This window comes from Neovison vison, chromosome 14, assembly GCF_020171115.1.
Source record: "Neovison vison isolate M4711 chromosome 14, ASM_NN_V1, whole genome shotgun sequence".
In the NCBI taxonomy this organism is placed as follows: domain Eukaryota; kingdom Metazoa; phylum Chordata; class Mammalia; order Carnivora; family Mustelidae; genus Neogale; species Neogale vison.
In genome coordinates, this window is record NC_058104.1 from 7,795,860 (window position 1) to 7,815,840 (window position 19,981).

The 19,981-nt window shown below is 49.6% G+C and overlaps 1 protein-coding gene across 1 annotated transcript in view; it reads left to right on the plus strand.

Annotated features, from left to right (window-relative positions):
- Positions 1–6,650: 6,650 nt before the first annotated feature.
- The window catches only part of LOC122895581 (myosin-16), a 61,063-nt gene continuing 47,732 nt past the window's right edge, over positions 6,651–19,981 (plus strand). The window contains exons 1-11 of the mRNA XM_044233073.1: positions 6,651–6,788; positions 10,092–10,235; positions 11,750–11,906; positions 12,529–12,556; positions 12,881–12,977; positions 13,727–13,819; positions 14,834–14,897; positions 15,177–15,275; positions 16,721–16,824; positions 17,607–17,745; positions 18,125–18,393. Of these exons, the coding sequence (XP_044089008.1) occupies positions 6,666–6,788; positions 10,092–10,235; positions 11,750–11,906; positions 12,529–12,556; positions 12,881–12,977; positions 13,727–13,819; positions 14,834–14,897; positions 15,177–15,275; positions 16,721–16,824; positions 17,607–17,745; positions 18,125–18,393 (1,317 nt within the window). The 5' untranslated portion in view covers positions 6,651–6,665. The remainder of the gene's footprint in view (positions 6,789–10,091; positions 10,236–11,749; positions 11,907–12,528; positions 12,557–12,880; positions 12,978–13,726; positions 13,820–14,833; positions 14,898–15,176; positions 15,276–16,720; positions 16,825–17,606; positions 17,746–18,124; positions 18,394–19,981) is intronic.

Here is a 19,981-nt window from a genome sequence, read left to right on the forward strand (position 1 = left end):
ATTCCCCTAAACCCTGCCCCACCTTATTCAATAGGCTCTCCCTTAAACTCCAGGCTGTGATCACATTGGAGTATGCTTTCTCCTGCCGGGGCCCAGACTGAAAACCTCCTGCCAGGGAACATTCCTTCTCAGAACCACTATGAGTGCGGTCCCCTTTCTTCTCACTGTCCCCCGCTCTCATCAGCCAGAGGATGAAGATCGTGCGGAACTAAACTGGAAGGATGCTGGCTCTGGGTGGGGCACTCTAAGGATGGACTCCTGCAGCCTTTCCAGGATAACTGTCTTTAAAGCCCCCCCCCAGGAGGGTGGTGGGTTATGGGGAGCCCTTGCTCTCCTCAGAGAAGCTCCATTTATCTCTGTTGATTCTCTCTCTCCCTCTGCCCCTCCCTCCTTCTGCACAAAGTTCTGTCTATGAAAAGTTCTGAGGCTAAAGCAATTGACAATGACCCTATCAGGTGATCAGAATTTGGGGAGCAGCTGATCGGCGTGAATGGCACCTCAGCAGCATTGAAGGCATCTCAGCCAAACTCTTATTTTACCTTTGGGGAAACTGAGGCCCAGTACAGAAGAAATGGGGTCCATCCTCGAGGAGTGAAGTATTCAGGAAGATAGGAAAGGGTCCATGTCAAAATTGCTTATTAATCCAATTCTTCATTGACAGATTCGTTTTCAGAACACAATAATAATGCTGCGGGGATCAGTCGACAAAAGCAAGTGTCTGCAAAACATTAATATGCATTAAATAAAAAGTTCTTTTAAGAGTGAATTAAGGCAGCTACAACCTAAATATAAAATCTAAAGCCATATAACTCTTAGAAGAAAATGCAGGGGCAAATCTTCAAAACCTTGAATTTGGCAATAGGTTCTTAACTATGATGCCAAAAGCATAGGCAACAACAACAACAAAATAGGTTAGACTTGGTTAAAATTAACTTCTGTGCATCAAAGGGCATTATCAAGAAATTGAAAATGTCTACAGAATGGGAGAAAATATTTACAAATCATATACTTGATAAAGATCTAGTATCTGCGGGGCGGCTGGGTGGCTCAGTGGGTTAAAGCCTCTGCCTTTGGCTCAGATCATAGTCTCAGGGATCGAGCCCCGCATCGGGTTCTCTCTGCTCAGCGGGGAGCCTGCTTCCCCCTCTCTCTCTGCCTGCCTCTCTACTTGTGATCTCTCTCTGTCAAATAAATAAATAAAATCTTTAATAAAAAAAAATCTAGTATCTAGGGGCACCTGGGTGGCTCAATTAGTTAAGCATCTGCCTCTTGATTTCGGCTCAGGTCACGATCTCAGCGTTGTGAGATCGAGCCCCGTATCAGGCTCTGGGCCAAGTGTAGAGTCAGCTTGAGATTCTCTCTCTACATTTCCCTCCGCCTCTCCCTTTCTTCCCCACTTCCCCTGCCCCTCTGCTCACACACTCTCTCACTCTCTCTCTCTGCCAGAAATAAAAAAGGATCCAGTATCTAAAATATATAAAGAATTCTTAAGACTCCACAACAGAAAGACAAACAACCCAATTAAAATGTGGGCAAAGGACTTGCACAGACATTTTTCCAAAGATACGTAAATGACCAACAAGCACATGAAAAGATGCTCAACGCCATCAGTCATTAGGGAAATAGAGATAAAAACCACAATGAGATACCGCTTCACACCCACTAGGATGACCATAATTAACAACAACAACAACAACAACAAAACAAAACAAAAAGGGAAGTAACAAGTGGTGCTGAGGATCTGGAGAAATCGTGAATCACTGGCAGAAAGGTAAAATGATTCAGTCGCTGTGAAAACAGGTGGTTCCTCAAAAAACTGAACACAGCGGCGCCTAGGTGACTCAGTCAGTTAAGCATCCCACTCTTGGTTTCGGCTCAAGGTTGTGTTCGCAGGGCTGTGGGATCAAGCCCCATGTCTGGCTGCGGGATCAAGCCCCAGGTCTGGCTCTGGGACCAGCAGGGAATCTGCTTGAGAGTCTCTCTCTCTCCCTCTTCCCCGCCCCCCACTCCCACGCATGCAGGCGTTCTCGCTCTCAAAATAAAATCTTAAAAAAAAAAAAAAAAAAAAAAAGACATAGAATTACAACTGATCCAGCAAGTCTAGTCCTAGGTAATCAGAAGAAAAAAAAATTGAGAACCGGAGCTCAAATAATTGCAACCCTATGTTCATAGCAGCGCAATTCACGGTAGCCAAAAGGTGGGAACAACCCAAACGTCCATCAGTGGGTGAGAAGATAAAATGTTGCAGATTCTACAACAGATTACTGTTGAGCCTTAAACAGAATAAAGTCCTGACACCTGCTAGAGCTTGGATGAACTTTGAAAACATGATGCTAAATGAGAGCAGCTGGGCACCAGAGGTTAGATCTCGGAGGATTCCGTTCATAGGAAATACAGAGAATAGGTAAAACCCTAATGATAGAAAGCAGATTGGTGTTTGTCCAGCCTGAGAAGCTGTTTAAAGGGTACCAGGTTGGGCGCCTGGGCGTCTCACTCAGTTAAATGTCTATCTTCAGCTCAGGTCATGATCCTGGATTGAGTCTTGTGTTGGGCTCCCTGCTTAGTGGGAAGTCTGCTTCTCCGTCTGCCCCTCCCCCACACTTGTGGGCACACTTGCCAGAGCACGTGCTCGCTCACTCTCCCTCTCTCTCTCTCTCTCTCTCTTTCTCTCGGAAAAAACAATAATAATAATTTAAAAAATCTTTAAAAAGTGGGGGGTACCAGATTTCCTTTGGGGTAGATGACGTATTGAGACCAGGCTGGGATAGTGGTTGTGCAACTTTATGAATGTATAAATGCCACTGAGTTACTCACCTACAATGGTTAATTTTATGTTAATTTGTTTCAATTAAAAAAAAAAAAACAAAACAAAACAGTGGGGGGTGGTTGGAGATAAGGGCGTAGGTAGGCATAGCCTGGAAGAATGTCCCCCAGGCAGCTTCTCCCTGCAGACCCAGAAGCTGTATCTGAGCTCCAGAAGGGTACAGATGGGAAAGGCAAGCCCAGCAAGGGCAAGGACTTGTGCAAGGTCACAGAATGTGTAGGAATCCATGCAGGAATTGGAGGCAGGGCTCTGGGACTTAAAGCTGGCACTGCTGGCCATAACGAGCTGGAGGAGGCCCACGGCCGTGATCAAATGAGTGAAGTCTAAATTCACATTGGCCTTCCAGACTGACAAAATCATCAACCCACTGGTTATCTGGGCTCATCCATGCCAACGGTTTTGGATGAGTCAACCCAGGTCTTCCTCCTTGAGAGTCATCCCCCTCCGTGGGCAGAGTCCTAGCTCTAAGGAGAAAATGCATTAGCCAACTGTTCTATTTCTGCCCACAGCTTGCACCCCTGGGCTGAGGTCATCAGTTTCCCCACAAGGGCAATGGGAGGAAGGAGAATGTCCTAAAATTACAGCATTCACTGATCCCCCCCTGAGGGACCTGGGAGCATCCAGTCTAACTCTGGAAGGTAAAGCCAGCTGAGCAACCAGAGCCCTGAGGGGTTCTTTTCTTTTTTAAGGTTTTGCTGGCTCAGACCTGTTGGACAGGTATAAAAGGGAATGGCCAGCCTCTGCTCGGCACCCAGTCTCTTCCAGTGTGGTCTCAGGTGGGTACCATCGGGGCTGCGGGGGCGGGGGGGAGATGGGTGCTCTGGAGGAGCCACCTGAGGAAAGTGGGTGGACTGACAAGATATTAGCAAGGCTGAGCAGGAGGCGAGCATTTCTTGAGCCTTGGGCTGCAGAAGATGCATATCATTCAGCGCTCCAAGGAGCCTGGACCTGCAGGCAAGGAGGCAGCTAGTTGCTGGGGCTCGAACTGCATTCCACCTGCATTCCATGGTGAGACAAGGGCAGCGCTGGGATTCAAACCCTGACCAGCCGCACTTCACTGCACCACCTGACTTCCCTGGTTGGGGGAGCGAGGTGCTGGGTTCCCCCAGGGCTCAACCCCAGCCCTGCCCTTTCCACACGGTAATGCATCTCGGCTCCTCCACCCCACCCCCAGGCCCCTTGCAGCTTTTGCTGAATGTTTTCTTGAGCTGAATGTTTTCTATGTTCTGTGGTTTATGATTTTAAAAAAGGGGGTCTGAGGGGTGTCTGGCTGGCTTGCTTAGTTGGAAGAGCACGCGACTCGATCTCGGGGTTGGGAGTTCAAGCCCCAAGTTGGGTAGAGAAATTACCCCAGAGCTGGACTCACTGCTGAGCAAGGGACTGTGGTCACTGAGAGGGGTGGAACCTGGCGTCAGAGCCTGTACAGCTGGGAGGGTGGGGGGCTGGTCCCAGGGGTTCTATGCCCCAGGCCCCCAGGTCAGGACAATAGCAATGACAGCTTAGCTTATGGTTCCTGGCAAAACCATCGTCAAAAAAAAAAAACAAAAAACAACAAAACACAGAAGCAGCCTAATCGGAATAAACAAAGGAGAATTTCTGGCCCTTCCTCCCACATTAGAACAATTTAAAAAGGTACCTAGCCCTCAGATGCGAGCAGTTGCTTTGTTTTAATGGCAAGTCTAATGCATTTTAATCTGACTTTGCTGATACTTGCATTTTCTTTTTCATGTGGATTTTGGTCTCATTTCCCTGGTGACTTCCATCTGTGTTAAACAGAAGCAGGAAAATGAGGCAGCAAAAAGACAATGCAACTGAGCCATTGGGGACAACAAATGACAAAAGGAAGTTTATGTTGAGCAATCCTCTCTTCCAGAAAGGGGGAGGGGGAGGAGGCCGAATGCAGCCTCCACACTGCCCAAGGTGACTTGTGGCAGAGCCGAGGGAGGGCCAAGTCTCCTGGGCGCTGGATGCACTGCTAGAAGCTCTCCGCACACTGAGGACTCCCAGCTCAGTGCTCCCCCGGGACAGGATTCAGGATGAGTCAGGCAGGGTTCTCACCCCCAGGCTCTGGGGTCTTCAGTGGGGAAACAATTCCTTCCTTTAACAGAAATGTATCATTCATTCCTTCCCCTTTGTAACACAGGCAACAAATCACAGTCCCCAGCACCTGTGACTTGTGTTTTCATAGCACAGGACAATGTTGCAGAGAGCTCAAAAGATTGTTGGTTCCCATCACTGCTTCAGAATGCTGTTGGGTTGTGAGACCCACATGTCATTTGATGCGTTAGTGAAGGAAGATACGTATTACTATATCAAGCAGGTTTACTTAATTTTGTTAATTATATTTTAATACCATTTGTTTCCTTAGTAATCCTATGCACCTTACTACCTGAATTTAAAACGTTCATTTTGTCCAGTGGGAACACAGTCATCACCAGGTGGCACAGGGTGCCTACCCCCTTCCTCTCGTTCTCATTTTCTGTGAAACAGACCAGCTTTGGGGCTGGGGGACCCGAAGAGAGAGGGACCCCACAGAGAGATGAGACCAGGAGCAAGTATCTGGTTTTGCCACCACCTCTTGGCTGTCCTCGGTCAGCTTCTTCTGGAAACCAGAGTCCTTGACAGAAAAAGCTGGAGCCCTCTTGAGGATAGCTCAGGGCAGCGGGGATCCTGGGAGGCACAGTCCTGAGACCCTCCATCCCCAGCTGGCTTATTTAGAGCTGTCCTCGGCCTCTAGAACAGCATAGCTGACAAAGGGCCTCAGAACCACACCCTCCCTAAACTTCTGAGAAGGTTCTTTACCCCCAAGACAAACTGGGATCCCCCTGGACTTCTCTCTTTGCTGCCATGAATCCCCTGTGCTTCTTCTTGGTGGTTTGGTGAAATTCTCTGGGTTTGGAGACCTAGCGGCCCAGGCTTGCCTCCAGGCTGGCCTCATCTTAAGAGAGTTAATCCCTGAAACCGGGCAATTATTCAGGACCAACCACTTGCTTAGCATCTGGCAAAGCCTATAGACCTCAGCTCAGATTAGTATTTTTAAATACATTAAAAACAAACAAACAAAAAAAATACATGGGGTTGCAAAGGAAACTGATTGTATTAAAATACAGTTATCAAAATATTTACAAGTTACCCTGTGATATAGTAATTAAAAGTATACTTCTTTGTAAGTAGATTTAAATAACAGCTAACTCAGGATCTAATAAGACCATGATTTCAAAGTTGAGATGAGGGTAAATAATATTTTAAGATGTCTACAGCCAGGCTAAAATGAAAGATTAGCTGTGCTTTCTGCTGGGGACAAACCCAACAGGAACTGTGTTACTGGGGTCCTACTGTGCCTTGTGACCTCTGTTCATACCTTAAGGGAAAGCAAAACCAAGTAGTAATTGTTTTCTCATACCAATTTCATGGTTAAAATCCTTGCTTTTGCCTCCCCAGGCTCTCGTCTTCTCCTCCATAAAATGAGTTTCCTGATCCCTACCTCACAGCCTTAGTGTGAGAGGCATATGAGAGGACAGGTGGCAAAAGTATTTTGCAGTTGGTGGGGGGCTAGAACAACTCTGAGGTGCTATTAACTAATTTCTAATTCTTGATTATTAAGACCTAATGCCACAAGACCTCCAAAGTGACCTGAGAGAAGCAACCCCATCTCTTGGGGCATTTGTTGCAACCTTGTTCTTCCCTACAGCACCCAGGGAAGCCCTGGTTCCCTCCCTTGGTTCCCTCCTGCTCCTCCATCAGCCAAGCCGCGATGCCTGGTGGATACAAAGGTGAATGTGGGGACGATGTGGACCCGATGCCCTTCCTGGCACCTCCAGAAAAGGAGAGGATCGAAGCCATGAACAAGCCCTATGACATCAAGAAGTCCTGCTGGGTCAAAGATGAGAAAGAGGGCTTCGTTGCTGGGGAGATCCAGTCTGAACAGGGCGACCAGGTCACTGTGAAGACAGTCAACAACCAGGTGAGTGGGGAATAATCTCCAGGAAGACACTGAGCTTAGGGAGTGGCAGACACCCAGGCTCTGCTGTCTATGCTCAAGAGGCAGGATGGTAAGAGGGCAGATGCCTCTGAGTCCTGTGTGCTGACCTGACTACACTTGAACTATGGCCCTGGGCAAGACACCTGCCCTCCCTGAGCTTTGACTCTCCCCCAGTAGAGACTCCAACATGGTAGGACACACGCAAGGACATGGTATGCTCTGAAATAGCATGCGTGTGCACGAGATTGTGTGAGAGTTACTTTCATGGGGACTTCATGGGGCACGGCAGTAAGCATTGCAGACGTCCGCAGTTGCACTGTGTGCTCACAGCGACATGAGGAACGTGAGGCAGGGCCCAGAACACCCTGGCTGACTCAGGGAGCTCTCCACCTGCCTGCCCACAGATGGAGGCTCAGCGTCCCTTGCTGCACGGCGGCAGTGCTGGAGCTGGCATGTCCTGGCTTGTGAGGACCCAACACTCAACGCTAAACAACCAGGGACTTTGCAGCCGAGAATTAAACTTTTGGCAGCTTGATGTCTTGACAAATGGTATAAATCAGGGATTTTCCCCACTCCCCGACCCATATAGCTGGTTTACCAGCGCACTTCTCTCTCTATTGGTCTCCACTGTTTTCTGACTGTGGGGGTGACGAGAGAGTGGATAGCAATTTGGGTTCATTAAGCCGCTACCCTATGGCAGACTCCTGGTGAGGCACTGGATGTTTCGTTTAATCCTTTCAATAATCTTATGTAGTGGGATTTTAGGAGTTACTATTTTAAAAAGGATGAAGGAGGACCTACATAAGTTGCCCATGGTCACAAAGACAGCAAATGCCGAGCTCAGATTCAAACCTAGCTGTATTGCACTCAAACACCCACATGTCCCCAAGTCACAAGACCATTTCTTCGTGGTGGGCCGAGCAGCAGGAGTGTGAGTTGGTCCTTGGTCAATGTCAGGAAGACAAGAGGCCAGAGACCTGTGATCAGAACATGCAGCAGCTGAGCTGAGATCTGTGCTTTGCTTCACTTCGAGGGGAGCAGCAGCAGGGAGATGAGGCTATCCCCAGGTTCTAGGGGACTGGAACATGAAAGTCAAGCTGACTTCTCTGGAGAACCTACTTTTCAGAAGGGCAGAGCACTGTGGTGGTGTGAGGTGTAATGTACGAGAGCTTGGATCCCCAGGGGCCTGGTTGGGATAGACATTAAGGACCATGCAAAACTTCCGTGAGCACCGCAGGTCTGGGACAAAGACTGACTCACCTGACCTCTAAGAGAAAGGTAAAGGCCCCTGTCCTCTGCCTCCGCTGACAGACAGACAGACAGAGAAGAGAGGGAGGGAGAGAGAGAAGTGTTTGCCTGAAGGCAAGGCCCAGAGATCTCGGAACTCCCCGAAATGGACTCGGAATAAAACCCAGCTTGATTTACCATGGGTGTGGTGACCATTAGTGGGTAGATTTTCCAGAACTGTCAAGGTTTCAAGTTATCTGCCTAGTGGACTCATAAATTATTAAAAGTCCCAGAAATCCCAGTGCGTGTTCAAGCCCCACATCTCGGGCTATAGGCAGCTTGTCAAAGATGTTTATTTTCTGGATCACATGGCTTGAGCTTTGGTCCCAGATGCTGGAACTTAAGAGCTGGTGCTGGTTTTCATTTACACATGAAGAAACTGGGGCGCAGAGGGAGGATGGGGTTTGCCTGCTGTGCACAGACACTCCAGGATCCTAACCCTGTACTACTACTTTCATCCTGACACATTAACTGCTCAGGATTCATTGTATTATGATGATGATGATTATTATTATTATTATTTTGGTCTTGTTTGCTTGCTCACTTGCTTTCAATTTTATTCTTTTTTAAAAATTTATTCTCTCTTTTTTTTTTAAGATTTTATTTATTTATTTGACAGACAGAGGGATCACCAGTAGGCAGAGAGAGGCAGAGAGAGGAAGGGAAGCAGGAAGCAGAGAGCCCGATGTGGGGCTCGATCCCAGGACTCTGGGATCATGACCTGAGCCGAAGGCCCAGGCTTTAACCCACTGAGCCACCCAGGTGCCCCAAATCTTTTTTTTTTTTTAGATTTTATTTTTATTTTTTTGACAGACAGAGATCACAGGTAGGCAGAGAGGCAGGCAGAGAGAGAGAGGGGGAAGCAGGCTCCCTGCTGAGCAGAGAGCCTGATGCGGGACTCGATCCCAGGACCCTGAGATCATGACCTGAGCCGAAGGCAGAGGCTTAACCCACTGAGCTACCGAGGCGCCCCTCAATTTTATTCTTTAAGGTGGCTTGAGGGGAGCAGGGAAATGTCTTTTTTTTTCAAGATTTTATTTACTTTATTTTATTATTATTGTTATATATTATAGTATTATATATATATAGTATTATTATTATACTGATAGAACTACTCAGGCAACCCCTTATTTATTTTAGAGATAGAGAGAGAAAGAGCAGAGGGAGATGGACAAGTAGACTCCATACTGAGCATGGAACCCAATGAGAGACTTGGTCCCACAAGCCCAAGATCATGACCCGGGCTGAAATCAGGAGTTGGAAGTTCAGGGGCACGTGGGTGGTTCAGTTGGTTAAACGTGTGACTTTGGCTCAGGTCATGATCTCAGGGTCTTGGGATCAAGCCCCATGTCGGGCTTGGCACCAAATGGGGAGTCTGCTTCTCCTTCTCCCTCTGCCCCTTTTCCCACTCATGTTCTCCTCCCTCAAATAAATAAATAAAATCTTTTTTAAAAAAGGAAAAAAAGGCCAGACTCTCAACCAACTGAGCCACCCAGGAGCCCCCTCCTTTTTTTTTCAATGAAAAAGTTCACGCTGTTTAGAAACCACTGCCAATTCTCAAGGCAGAGAGCCAAGAGTCACGACTCTGCAAAGTGTCACTGGGATTGAAAAGCAAGTTCTGCTCAGCTATCAGCACGGACTTGGCAGGAAGAGAAGCAGGGTCCAGAGGTGCTCTGAATGTAGGGATGGAACTTAATAGCTTATAAGGTATTTTACAGGATCCCGCTTAAGTTAATATAGTTCTCCCCGCCACCAGCCAAGGAAGCTCCTGTGATCCCTCTTTCAGAGGAAGGGCAATCTGGACTCGGGTGGCCTTGGAGGTCTCTCATCAGCCCAAGCCTCACAGTGGAACATGGCTGGATCAGGAGTCAGGCCCACTGGTCACCTGACTCCAGCTCGTTCCAAGATGCCAGAGAGTCTGTGGTACCTTGTGCCTGACATGGCTGCGGACTATACTGTTCCCTAATTCCTGTTGTGCCTTGACACTCCCCCACCCAGACTCTCACTGTGAAGAAGGATGATGTCCAGCAGATGAACCCACCCAAATTCTACCAAGCCAGTGACATGGCAGACATGACTTTCTTGAATGAGGCCAGCGTCCTGAACAATCTGCGCCAACGCTACACCAACATGAGGATCTATGTGAGTTCCCCGGGGCTGGCGGTGGGGACGAGGGGTGGCTGCTGACCTTCTGCGCCCCTCCTGATGGGAAGGACACAGCTGCTACTCTACCTTCCCAGCAACCGTCACACAGTATGGCTCAGACAAGGGCAGAGGGACCATGTTTCTGACGCGTTAGAACTTCCACTCCAAGCCTTCCATGTCTCAGGGATGGTGCCATCTCCACAGGCAGCTGGTATACCTTTTGCTGAGGTTGCCATCCAGGAGTCTTTCTCCACACTACACCACAGCAGACTCTCCCATCAAGACATCATTTTCCCTCTGGTGACATCATATGGCCTTGTTAGATGTCACCCCCTGTCCGTCCGTCCATCCAACCATCCATCCATCCATCCATCCATCCATCCATCTGCTGTCTGTCCTCACCGCCCCCCCGCCCGCCCCCAGACAGGACTGGCGGGAAAGAGTGACTCAGTGGCAGGGGTCTCAGGGCGATACACTGTGTGTCCTACTCTCAATTCCTTAAGTGAGCTCTATCTCATCTTTGTTTCTCTTTCTTTGGGTCACTTTCTATTTAATAAGATTCCCCATAAAAACTTAATACGTGTATGGCAGCTATGCTAAGAAGAAGCTGGCGTCAGGCAGGGAGGCGTTTATTCCCATTTGGGTCAAGGCGGAAGGTTTTAAAGTCTAACTGAAAAGAGGCACGGGGTCGGTACTGGGCTCTCAGGTGGATGTGAGGGTCCAGCAAGGAGAAAGACAGTTTGGAACTCATGGATGGGGACCCATGGACGTGGTTGTTTTCTGCCCTCCCTTTTTCTCCCCTTTCTTCTAGTACTTCATTGGTTTTTCTGATTTTCTTTTCTCTTTAATGGGACAATTTCCCTACCAAATTTCCTTGTGATGAAAAGAGAAGATGGTGCCTCTTCTTAAGAGTAGTTCAAACCCAGCTGCCCACTGGGGGTGGAGTGGGGGAGGGGGGGTGTCCACCCAGGGAGGGCTTTGCAGCTGTTAAAACACCCCAGAAGTCTCCCTGTGAATTCTCATGAAAATCTCCCAGATAGAGTAAACGGAAAAAGCAAGATCTAGAACAGTATTATAGAGAGCTATCTTTTGCTTTAAAAACAAGAAGTGGGATGGGGAAGAACACATCCCTGGATTTCTTTGTATATGCATCAAAAACCATGGAAGGGGGTGTTAGAAATTAACACAGTGCTTCCCCAGAAGGAGGAGGAGTTGGGACACCGAGCAGCTGGGGAGACCTTTTCCTGCGTATTTGCCCTTGCAGTGACTGTGTTATCTACGCAAATAATTAAACCAGAAGAAAATGAAACAAATATATGAAAGCGAAGGATTGTTTTGCTTGCTGACTAGATGCTCCAATACAGATTTTGCCTCCAGGAGGGGATGCTGCTGTACCTCTGCAGGCTGGCAGTGCCCTCCCCACCCAGGCTGCTCTAGGACAGGCTAGGGCTGGGAGGAAAGAGGACATCAGGAGGAAAGGGCAGCTAACTGTCTTCCTCACCTCCCACCAGACCTACTCGGGCTTGTTCTGTGTGACAGTCAACCCCTACAAGTGGCTGCCCATCTACGGAGCCCGCGTGGCAAACATGTACAAAGGCAAAAAGCGCACCGAGATGCCACCTCACCTCTTCTCCATCTCTGACAACGCCTACCACGACATGCTCATGAGTGAGTACAGCAGGGCCTCTAGGGCTTTCAGGGTGGGCGACAAAAACTCTTTTTGTCATTGGCTCCGAACATTTTAGAACCACGGGCTACCCAGTCCCAACCCTGACTCCACGCTACCCACTGAAGTTCTTCACTACGTGCTGAGAAGCAGCAGGGTGTGATGTTAACACTGGATACCAGGGCTCGGGAAGGGTGCAGGGCACTTGCTAAGTACCAGCCCTACCTCACACAGCATCCCTTCTAAGCTTTGCAGAAACAGGGAATGCCAGGCTAAGTAACTTGCCTAGGATTCAAGTCAACACTTAACCATTCCCTGTATGATCTCTGCATTGTGGCATGGTGGCCCATGAAGTGATTTTTATGTGGCTTATGACTGGGTAAATATATAGAATGGGGCTGGTGAATTTGGGGCCTTTCTGCAGAGGTGAACATTGCAGTGGCAAGCACGTGGCCATGGACCCCACCGGACACAGGGGTCTGGGCCTCTGGTGGTCGCTGCACTCTACCTCCCAGCTGAGTGGGATGCAGGCAGATGCAGACTGATTGGCCATGGCCATGTCAAATGTCTAGTTTCTAAGTGTTTCCTAATTACATCTTCCTGTTGCTGTCTTCTTCCCTGCAGATCGTGAAAATCAGTCTATGCTAATCACGTAAGTGTCCCTTCTGTCTCTCAGTCTATATACATATAATTAGGTTTGTGTCTTACACATGTAATTAAGCCTTCTTAGAATTAATTGGTGGGACTTTGTATGGAAATCTGCAGGCTGTGAGTGGGCTTCGCAGGACATCAAGGCTGCACCTGTGAAACTGGGGGGGGGGCTCTGTGTCCCCCACCCCCACCCCCTACTGTCTGTCCCTATCCCGGCTGAGGGTGAATCATGGTGACACTCAGCCTGCAACTTTTACTGCTTTGCTTCTCTGTGGCCAATCCCCTCTTTGTGCTTCACTTGTCTGCTTCTATTTTCCACTTGCAGTGGAGAATCTGGTGCTGGCAAGACTGAGAACACGAAGAAGGTCATTCAGTACTTTGCAAACGTCGGAGGAACTGGCAAACAGTCCTCGGATGGAAAGGTAGGACCAACGGGCACACTCAGAGTCTGTCATGCCAGCCCACCCTGTTTTCAGACACAGGAGGGTACACACAGATGGGCACACATGGGGGGCACACACGGGAAGGCACACCCAGGAGGGCACACACAGCAGAGCCCTTGTGACCCTCACAGCTGTCCTGTGGATTTGGGCCATTTTACAGAGGAGTAGACAGGCTTGGAGAGAAGGATGAACCACATAGGGAAAAGGAGGCCACAGACCTGGGTCTCCTCCTACAGGGTCTGTTTTACTGTCCCAGGTCACGTCTGTCCCCAGAAAGGCAGGTGGCAGAGCTGCTGGTGCTTGGCAGGGGAGAAAGGGGAACACCAGCTCCTCCCTCAGCTGCTTCTGCAGACCCTGGCGGCCAGGGGGCCCAAGGAGCAACAGCTGGGCCAGTGGCATCTATAAAAGCCCACAAAGCAAAGGAGAGTTTGTAAGAAAGACCAGGGATGCCCCGGGAAGGGTTTTCAGGCTCACTCAGGAGTCTCTCCCGCAATCACAAAGTACAGAACAGCTAAGAAGCAAGGCCTGTCATCTGCCAGGTGCCCCTCCCATGTCAGGGCCACAGGGAATGGTCATCAGGTGGTCGCCCTCTTCCCGAGTTCCTTCCTGCCCTGATTTCCAGGCCTCCCAAGGCCCTTCCCCTACTGGCTCCTGGCTCCAAAGCCACAGTGCTGTGAAAGCCCTGGCTCTCCGGGCAGCACCCAACCTTGTGTTTCTCTCTGGGTCAGGGGTCCCTGGAGGATCAAATCATCCAGGCAAACCCTGTGCTGGAGGCTTTCGGGAACGCCAAGACCATCAGGAACAACAACTCCTCTCGCTTTGTAAGTGTGAGCAGCCACAATGGTGGCCCCTTGGGGGGAGGGGGGGGATAGGTGTCACCCCATTCCAGGTAAGGAAATTGGGGCTGATTTAAACATGCAAATAGAATGAAGAGAGTCACAGCATCTCCTTCCCAGAGACTTTTAATGTCCTATCTGTCAGGGTCTATATCAAACAGAACCACATCAGTATTTAAATCCAGCAGCTTGAAAGCAGTGACGGTGATGGAGGGGCTGAGAAGTCAGACAGGGAAGCCAGAGATGCACATGGGCTGAAAGCTGTAGACAGCTCCCCTCCTTCTTCCCCTCCAAACACTGCTCTTGGCCCATTGGAGGGATGCCGGAAACGTGCTGTCCCCAGGGCCCTGGTGGATTCTGGAGCTAGCTCAGTCCTCTTGCGGGAGCTCTACCTTCCACTACCGGAGGTGCTGTCCAGGGAGGAGAAATGCCCGGGCTTCCCTCCTGATTCCCAGTCTCCTGCGGGGGCCCCTCATCGCCTGAGCCAGTGGGCTGGCAGGGAGCCTAGGTAAATAGAGCTGGGCAGGGAGGAAGGGAAGGCAGGTGAGAAACTGAGGCGAGGGGCAGATGGGCAGGAGCAGCAGAGATGGAGACACAGAGACACCTATTTCCGGGAGAATTTCCCGGTGGTTCTATCAAAGTTCAGGGAGAGGGATGCAGTATGTCAGTAAGGAGACTGTGTGCTTCCTACACCCGCTGGCCAAACTCCCCCCATGTGTGCCTCTAAGCATGCTTCCCAGAGGCCCCAGACCCTCCTGCCGGTGCTCCTCTCCCCACAAATGCCCTGTGGGGCTACCCCACAGACCTTAAATTTGGCTCCAAGCCCCGTCCATCTTCTCTACCCTTCTGTGTGGGAAATCCGCAGCTCCACGAACAGTGATGTCTGGCCCAGCTGCGTTCCCAATAGGACCCTTGGAATTCAGGGGAGCTGCCAAGGAAGGACTCTGTTGGTCTGGAACTACCTGTATCCTCCCTCACAACCCTCCCCTCCCTGCTCAGGGCAAGTTCATCCGAATCCACTTCGGAACGACGGGCAAACTGGCTGGAGCGGACATTGAGAGCTGTGAGTCTGGCCCCTTTTGGAGGGTTCTTGTAGGGCGGGACCAGCTACACAGTGTGTGAGGCCCAGTGCTGTCTCGTGCCTGGGGGTGCTGGCCCTGCTCCTGGGCTCCCCGCCATGGACAGTCAGGCCCCCAGCAGCCATGCCCGGGGCAGAGGGAATGGCCCCTGGACTGGCTATGGCGTGGGGCTGTATGGAAAGGGGAGCCCATTGGCTGTGGCACCGTGCACTCCAGGCAGAATGGGACTGTATTTATGGACATGTTTGCACCTTCCTTTCCAGATCTCTTAGAGAAATCTCGTGTCATCTCACAGCAAGCTGCTGAGAGGGGCTACCATATTTTCTACCAGATTCTCTCTAATAAGAAACCTGAACTTATTGGTAAAGATCTTTATGTCTACCTGCCTGCCCCTTAACTTGCTTTTCCTCTTTTTTCAGTAACAAAACAGCTCCCAAGGACAGAGGGTCCAGTAACAACCCCCCCCCTTCCGTGGTTCTGCAGGAATCCCTTTGCGTTACATGCATAGGTTACATGGAACTTTCTCAAAGTTCTACTCACATCCCATCATCACAATGGCCTCATGAGACCAAACACCACTGCTGGCCCGTACCACAGATGGGGTTTTGGAATGTCTGCAACTCATGGCTGAGACACAGACCTGCAGTATGGGTCTTGGACCTGCTGCCTCTGGGCCCAGTGCTCAGACAGGAGCAGAGAGGTCAGCCCAGGACCATCTCATGTGCGATAACAAAGGCTCCCCTCTGGGTGGACACAGCCCACACTGAGTGCATTATCTGATGAGCAAAGTATACTCACTCACTCACCTAGATGCTCTTGTGCAGGCACCAACCTGCTCAACTAGTCATGGCAGACCTGCGGAGGGTAAAAAGTGAGGGAAGAGATCAATCTTCCGCATACACACCTCCTAACCCTACCAGAGACTAGGTTCCATTCCCCACACACAACTGGGCTTTATTTGCGTCAGACACACTGTCCTTTTTAATTAATGGATAGCATTTTGAAACTGGAAGACTTCACATAACACAAACAAACCAAAAACACCACCATCTTCTTGGTTTCTCTGGAGTAGCAAAAGATCCAGTAGCCATGGGCCTGCTGTTACACAAGGCGCTAATCAAGGCAGTTGAGTGGTGGTGGAGTGCAAGCTCTCTTGTCTCCCACCCTCCCCGCCAGGCCCTATTGCCTCCCCGACCCTAGAGCAGGGTGACAGCCAATATTTATCTTCCTTCTTGGGCTCTAGTCTTTCCCAACAGTAGAGATGAAGGAACATGAAAGTATTTCTTGCACCCACGTTTCTTCCAAAAGTGGAAAAACAAAGATAGGCCAAGAGGGGCACACATATGAAGAAAAATAGAAGTGAGTATATTGCTTTATAAAAGCAACAGTATCTGTGCGTACCATGTGCAAGTGATTGTTACTGCCCACTGCAGACACTGTGTTACCTTCTGCCTTAGAGGGTAAATTGCTATTTATTGGACAGAGGAAAGAGAAAGATAGGAATTAATTTATTCCAGAAATATCTACAGGGGGCCCAATAGGCACCAGGTACTGGCACAAGTAGTGAAGGACACAACCAAGTTGCTGAGACCCTCCTGTTACCCTAAAGCTCATCCTGTGCCCTATTCAAGTCCCTCCGTGACTCTGGGTGATCCCAGAGGGACCCTGTTTTATCCAGCTCTGTAACCCCATTGATGTCCACCGTCATGCTGGGCACAGGAGATGCATTTAGGGATCTGGCTTAAAATGGAAAGAGAAGAAAACCACACGTCACTCAGCTGCTAACCTGCTTTCCTGCTCTTGGCAGAGAGTTTGCTTCTGGTCCCCAACCCTAAGGAGTACCACTGGGTGAGCCAGGGCGTCACGGTGGTGGAGAATATGGACGACGGGGAGGAGCTGCAGATCACAGATGTGAGTGGACCCTCCTGGCTGGCATGTGGCAGGGAGAGTCAGGACAGAGACTGTGGTGGTGTCCCTGCACGCACTGTCACCTGGGGAGGGGATCCAAATGGGGTGGGGACCACTCCTAGCAGCCAGGCAATAGCCCACATTCTCCCCTGGAGATCTCTGGGGCTGCAGCTGGCACCTCTCTCCTGTCGTAGCAAGCAGAACCGAACTAGAATTCCAAGGAACCGAAGGGGCCATGTACACCAGCCTGGCTAGGAGTGACCCTCCCGTCTCTGTAGTTCCTACTGTACCCTCTCTCTCCTCGTATGACATTGAGCACCTGTAACTTCTGTTGGGGTCTGACATTAGCATCAATTTCTGATGCGCCTTTGCCTTTTCCTCTCCCGGTGCCTACCGTGAAGCCTTAGCAGTAAAAATGATGGTGATGATAATGTGACTTTCGTTTGTTATTATCTCTCAAGGGCTATGCGTTAAGCATCGGACTAAACGTTGAAACGTCATTCTGGTTTATCCTTATGACCACTTATGATCCCCCTTTTGCTGATGACTAAACGGAGACCAGGGAGAGTAAATAAATACAATGACTACACTGCTGAGCATCTGGTCTGGGTTCCTTGGAGGAAAACTGACCCTCCTCCAGGCCGGGGTGTGTCTGACCTCCAGAGCCCACGCCATACCACCGTGGCCACCATGGCCCACAGCTGCCGCCCCCACAGCTGCAGGGCCACAGCCTCTATGCTGTGGGATAAGAAGCCAGGAGTGTCTTGACTTTCTCTTCCCTATAGGTGGCCTTTGATGTGCTGGGCTTCAGCCCAGAGGAGAAGATTGGCGTTTATAAGCTGACGGGGGGCATCATGCATTTTGGGAACATGAAGTTCAAGCAGAAGCCCAGAGAAGAGCAGGCTGAAGTGGACACCACGGAGGGTAGGTGTCTGGCTGGGGCTCTTCGAGGTAGAGGGGGTCAGTGGCAGGGGTTCAGGACTCTTTGAGGCTCCATGCACATTTCAGAGATGTAAACCAAGAGCTGTAAACCAAGAATGTTTCTTTGACATCCAGACATCGATAATCTCAGGGAGATGTGACAGAGAGTCAGAGTCACGATTTCAGTTTCTATGCTCTGCTTTGCCATTTGACCTTGAGCGAGTGTGGGAAACCATCTTAGATGTCTCTTCTCTCATGGGCACAGCCTCTGTTTCTGCTACCCTCTCCTTCCTCCCTTCCCTAACCATGATGGATGGTGCTGGGTTTCTCCAGGGCAGGACATCACGTTTCTCACGCACCTGCTTTTTCTTTCCCTACTCAGTGGCTGACAAAGTCTCCCATCTCATGGGTCTCAATTCCGGGGAGCTCCAGAAGGGCATCACCAGGCCCCGGGTCAAAGTAGGCAACGAGTTTGTGCAAAAGGGCCAGAACATGGAACAGTGCAACAATTCCATCGGGGCTCTGGGCAAGGCCATCTATGACAAGATGTTCAAGTGGCTGGTGGTCAGGATCAACAAGACCTTGGACACCAAGATGCAGAGGCAATTCTTCATCGGGGTGTTGGACATCGCTGGCTTCGAGATCTTTGAGGTGTGCCTGCCCTGGCATTCTGTTTCTGCTTTGGGGGTGACCATTTTCCTCTTAAAAGCCACTTTTCACCACAGTTCTCTTGTTTCTCATCTGGGACCTGGGGCGGGCTGATCTCTGTTGTTTGCTCTTGGGTCTCTGACTTTTGGCATCCAGAAAGCTCCATCTTCATTTGTATGGCGCCAAATCATAAAGAATAGGGTAAACAGACTGGACAGAATGGGTGACATGCTGGGGCCGGCCTGTACTGTCTCGGGAGGGCCGACCATTGAGTTTTCAGGAATTTTGTGACCCAGCTTACATCATGTTGATGATACATGACATCATGTGGATCCATTTACACAAGGGAAATTGGCCAACACTTCAGATCTTCTTCTTTCTTTCTCCTTTCCTCTCTTTCCCTCCCTCCCTTCCTTCTTTCTTCCCTTCCTTCCTCTTGTTTTTGAGAGAGAGTAAGCTGATTGGCCAGCACGACACTGGTAGCCCCCCACTTCTTTCCATCACGAGAGAGACTCAGGTCTCCTCACAGACTGGTGTTGTGGGTCGGGAATATTTTACCTCTGTAACTGGAGGCAGTATGACTAGGAGTCAGTAGATCTGGTTCTGGACTCAGGCTGGTGCTCAGTTTCTCAGTTTCTCAACTCTAAAATGAACAGACTGGAAGAGATGATCTATAAAGTTCTTTCCACTCCACTATCCTATTATTTTAAGATTTCTACTGGCCACAGGTGGATTTTTTTTTTTTTTAAACATCTTAGCCCAGAGGCACCTGAGTGGCTCAGTTGGTTGAGCGTCTGACTCTTGATCTTGGCTCAGGTCTTGATTTCAGAGTCCTAAGTTCAGGCCCCAGGGGCTCTGTGCTGGGCATGGAGCCCACTTAAAAAAAAAAAAAGCTTAGCCCAATTTCTTTCAGCTCTTTCAGGCTAATCTGACTGCCATCTACAATAGAATCCTTTAATTTCATAGGTGGAAGGAGGTTTAGAGTTTCCAAACTGGGTTCCCTGACGGCCAGCAGGGAATGGACTAGGGGAAAGAAGGATGGTCTGTGTCAACAATAGAGTGTGTGCAATAAACAAACAGCGTTCGAAACCCAGCTTGGCCACTTCCAAGCTGTGTGCCTCTCTTTCTCTACCTGTTAATGGGGACACTACTCCTTGCCTTGTAAGGTTTTAAGCAGGTGCAGCTCAGCACAGGGTCTGACACACGAGCCTGCCCTCTGATTACAACGGCACCTCTGCCCTAACCTATTTTTTAATGCGGCTTTAGCATGGGATTTCATTAAGAGAAAGCACTCTCTGATTTTTTTTTTAAGGCTTGTAAACCCCTCAAACCCTTTCATCCTCTGGATGAGGATAAAGAAACTGCACCCAGAGAGTGAACTGTCTAGAGGCACACAGGGGGTCCGAAGCATAATGCCTCTCAAATGATTCTATCCTGGGAAGAAATGATTCTTTCCACAATGATTTTCATTAACCACATGAGGGAGGGAGGGAAAAAGAGGAAAGGAGAAAGAAAAAAAAACCTTATTTGAAGTGTTGGCCAATTTCCCTTGTGTAAATGGATCAGCGTGATGTCATGTATCAACATGATG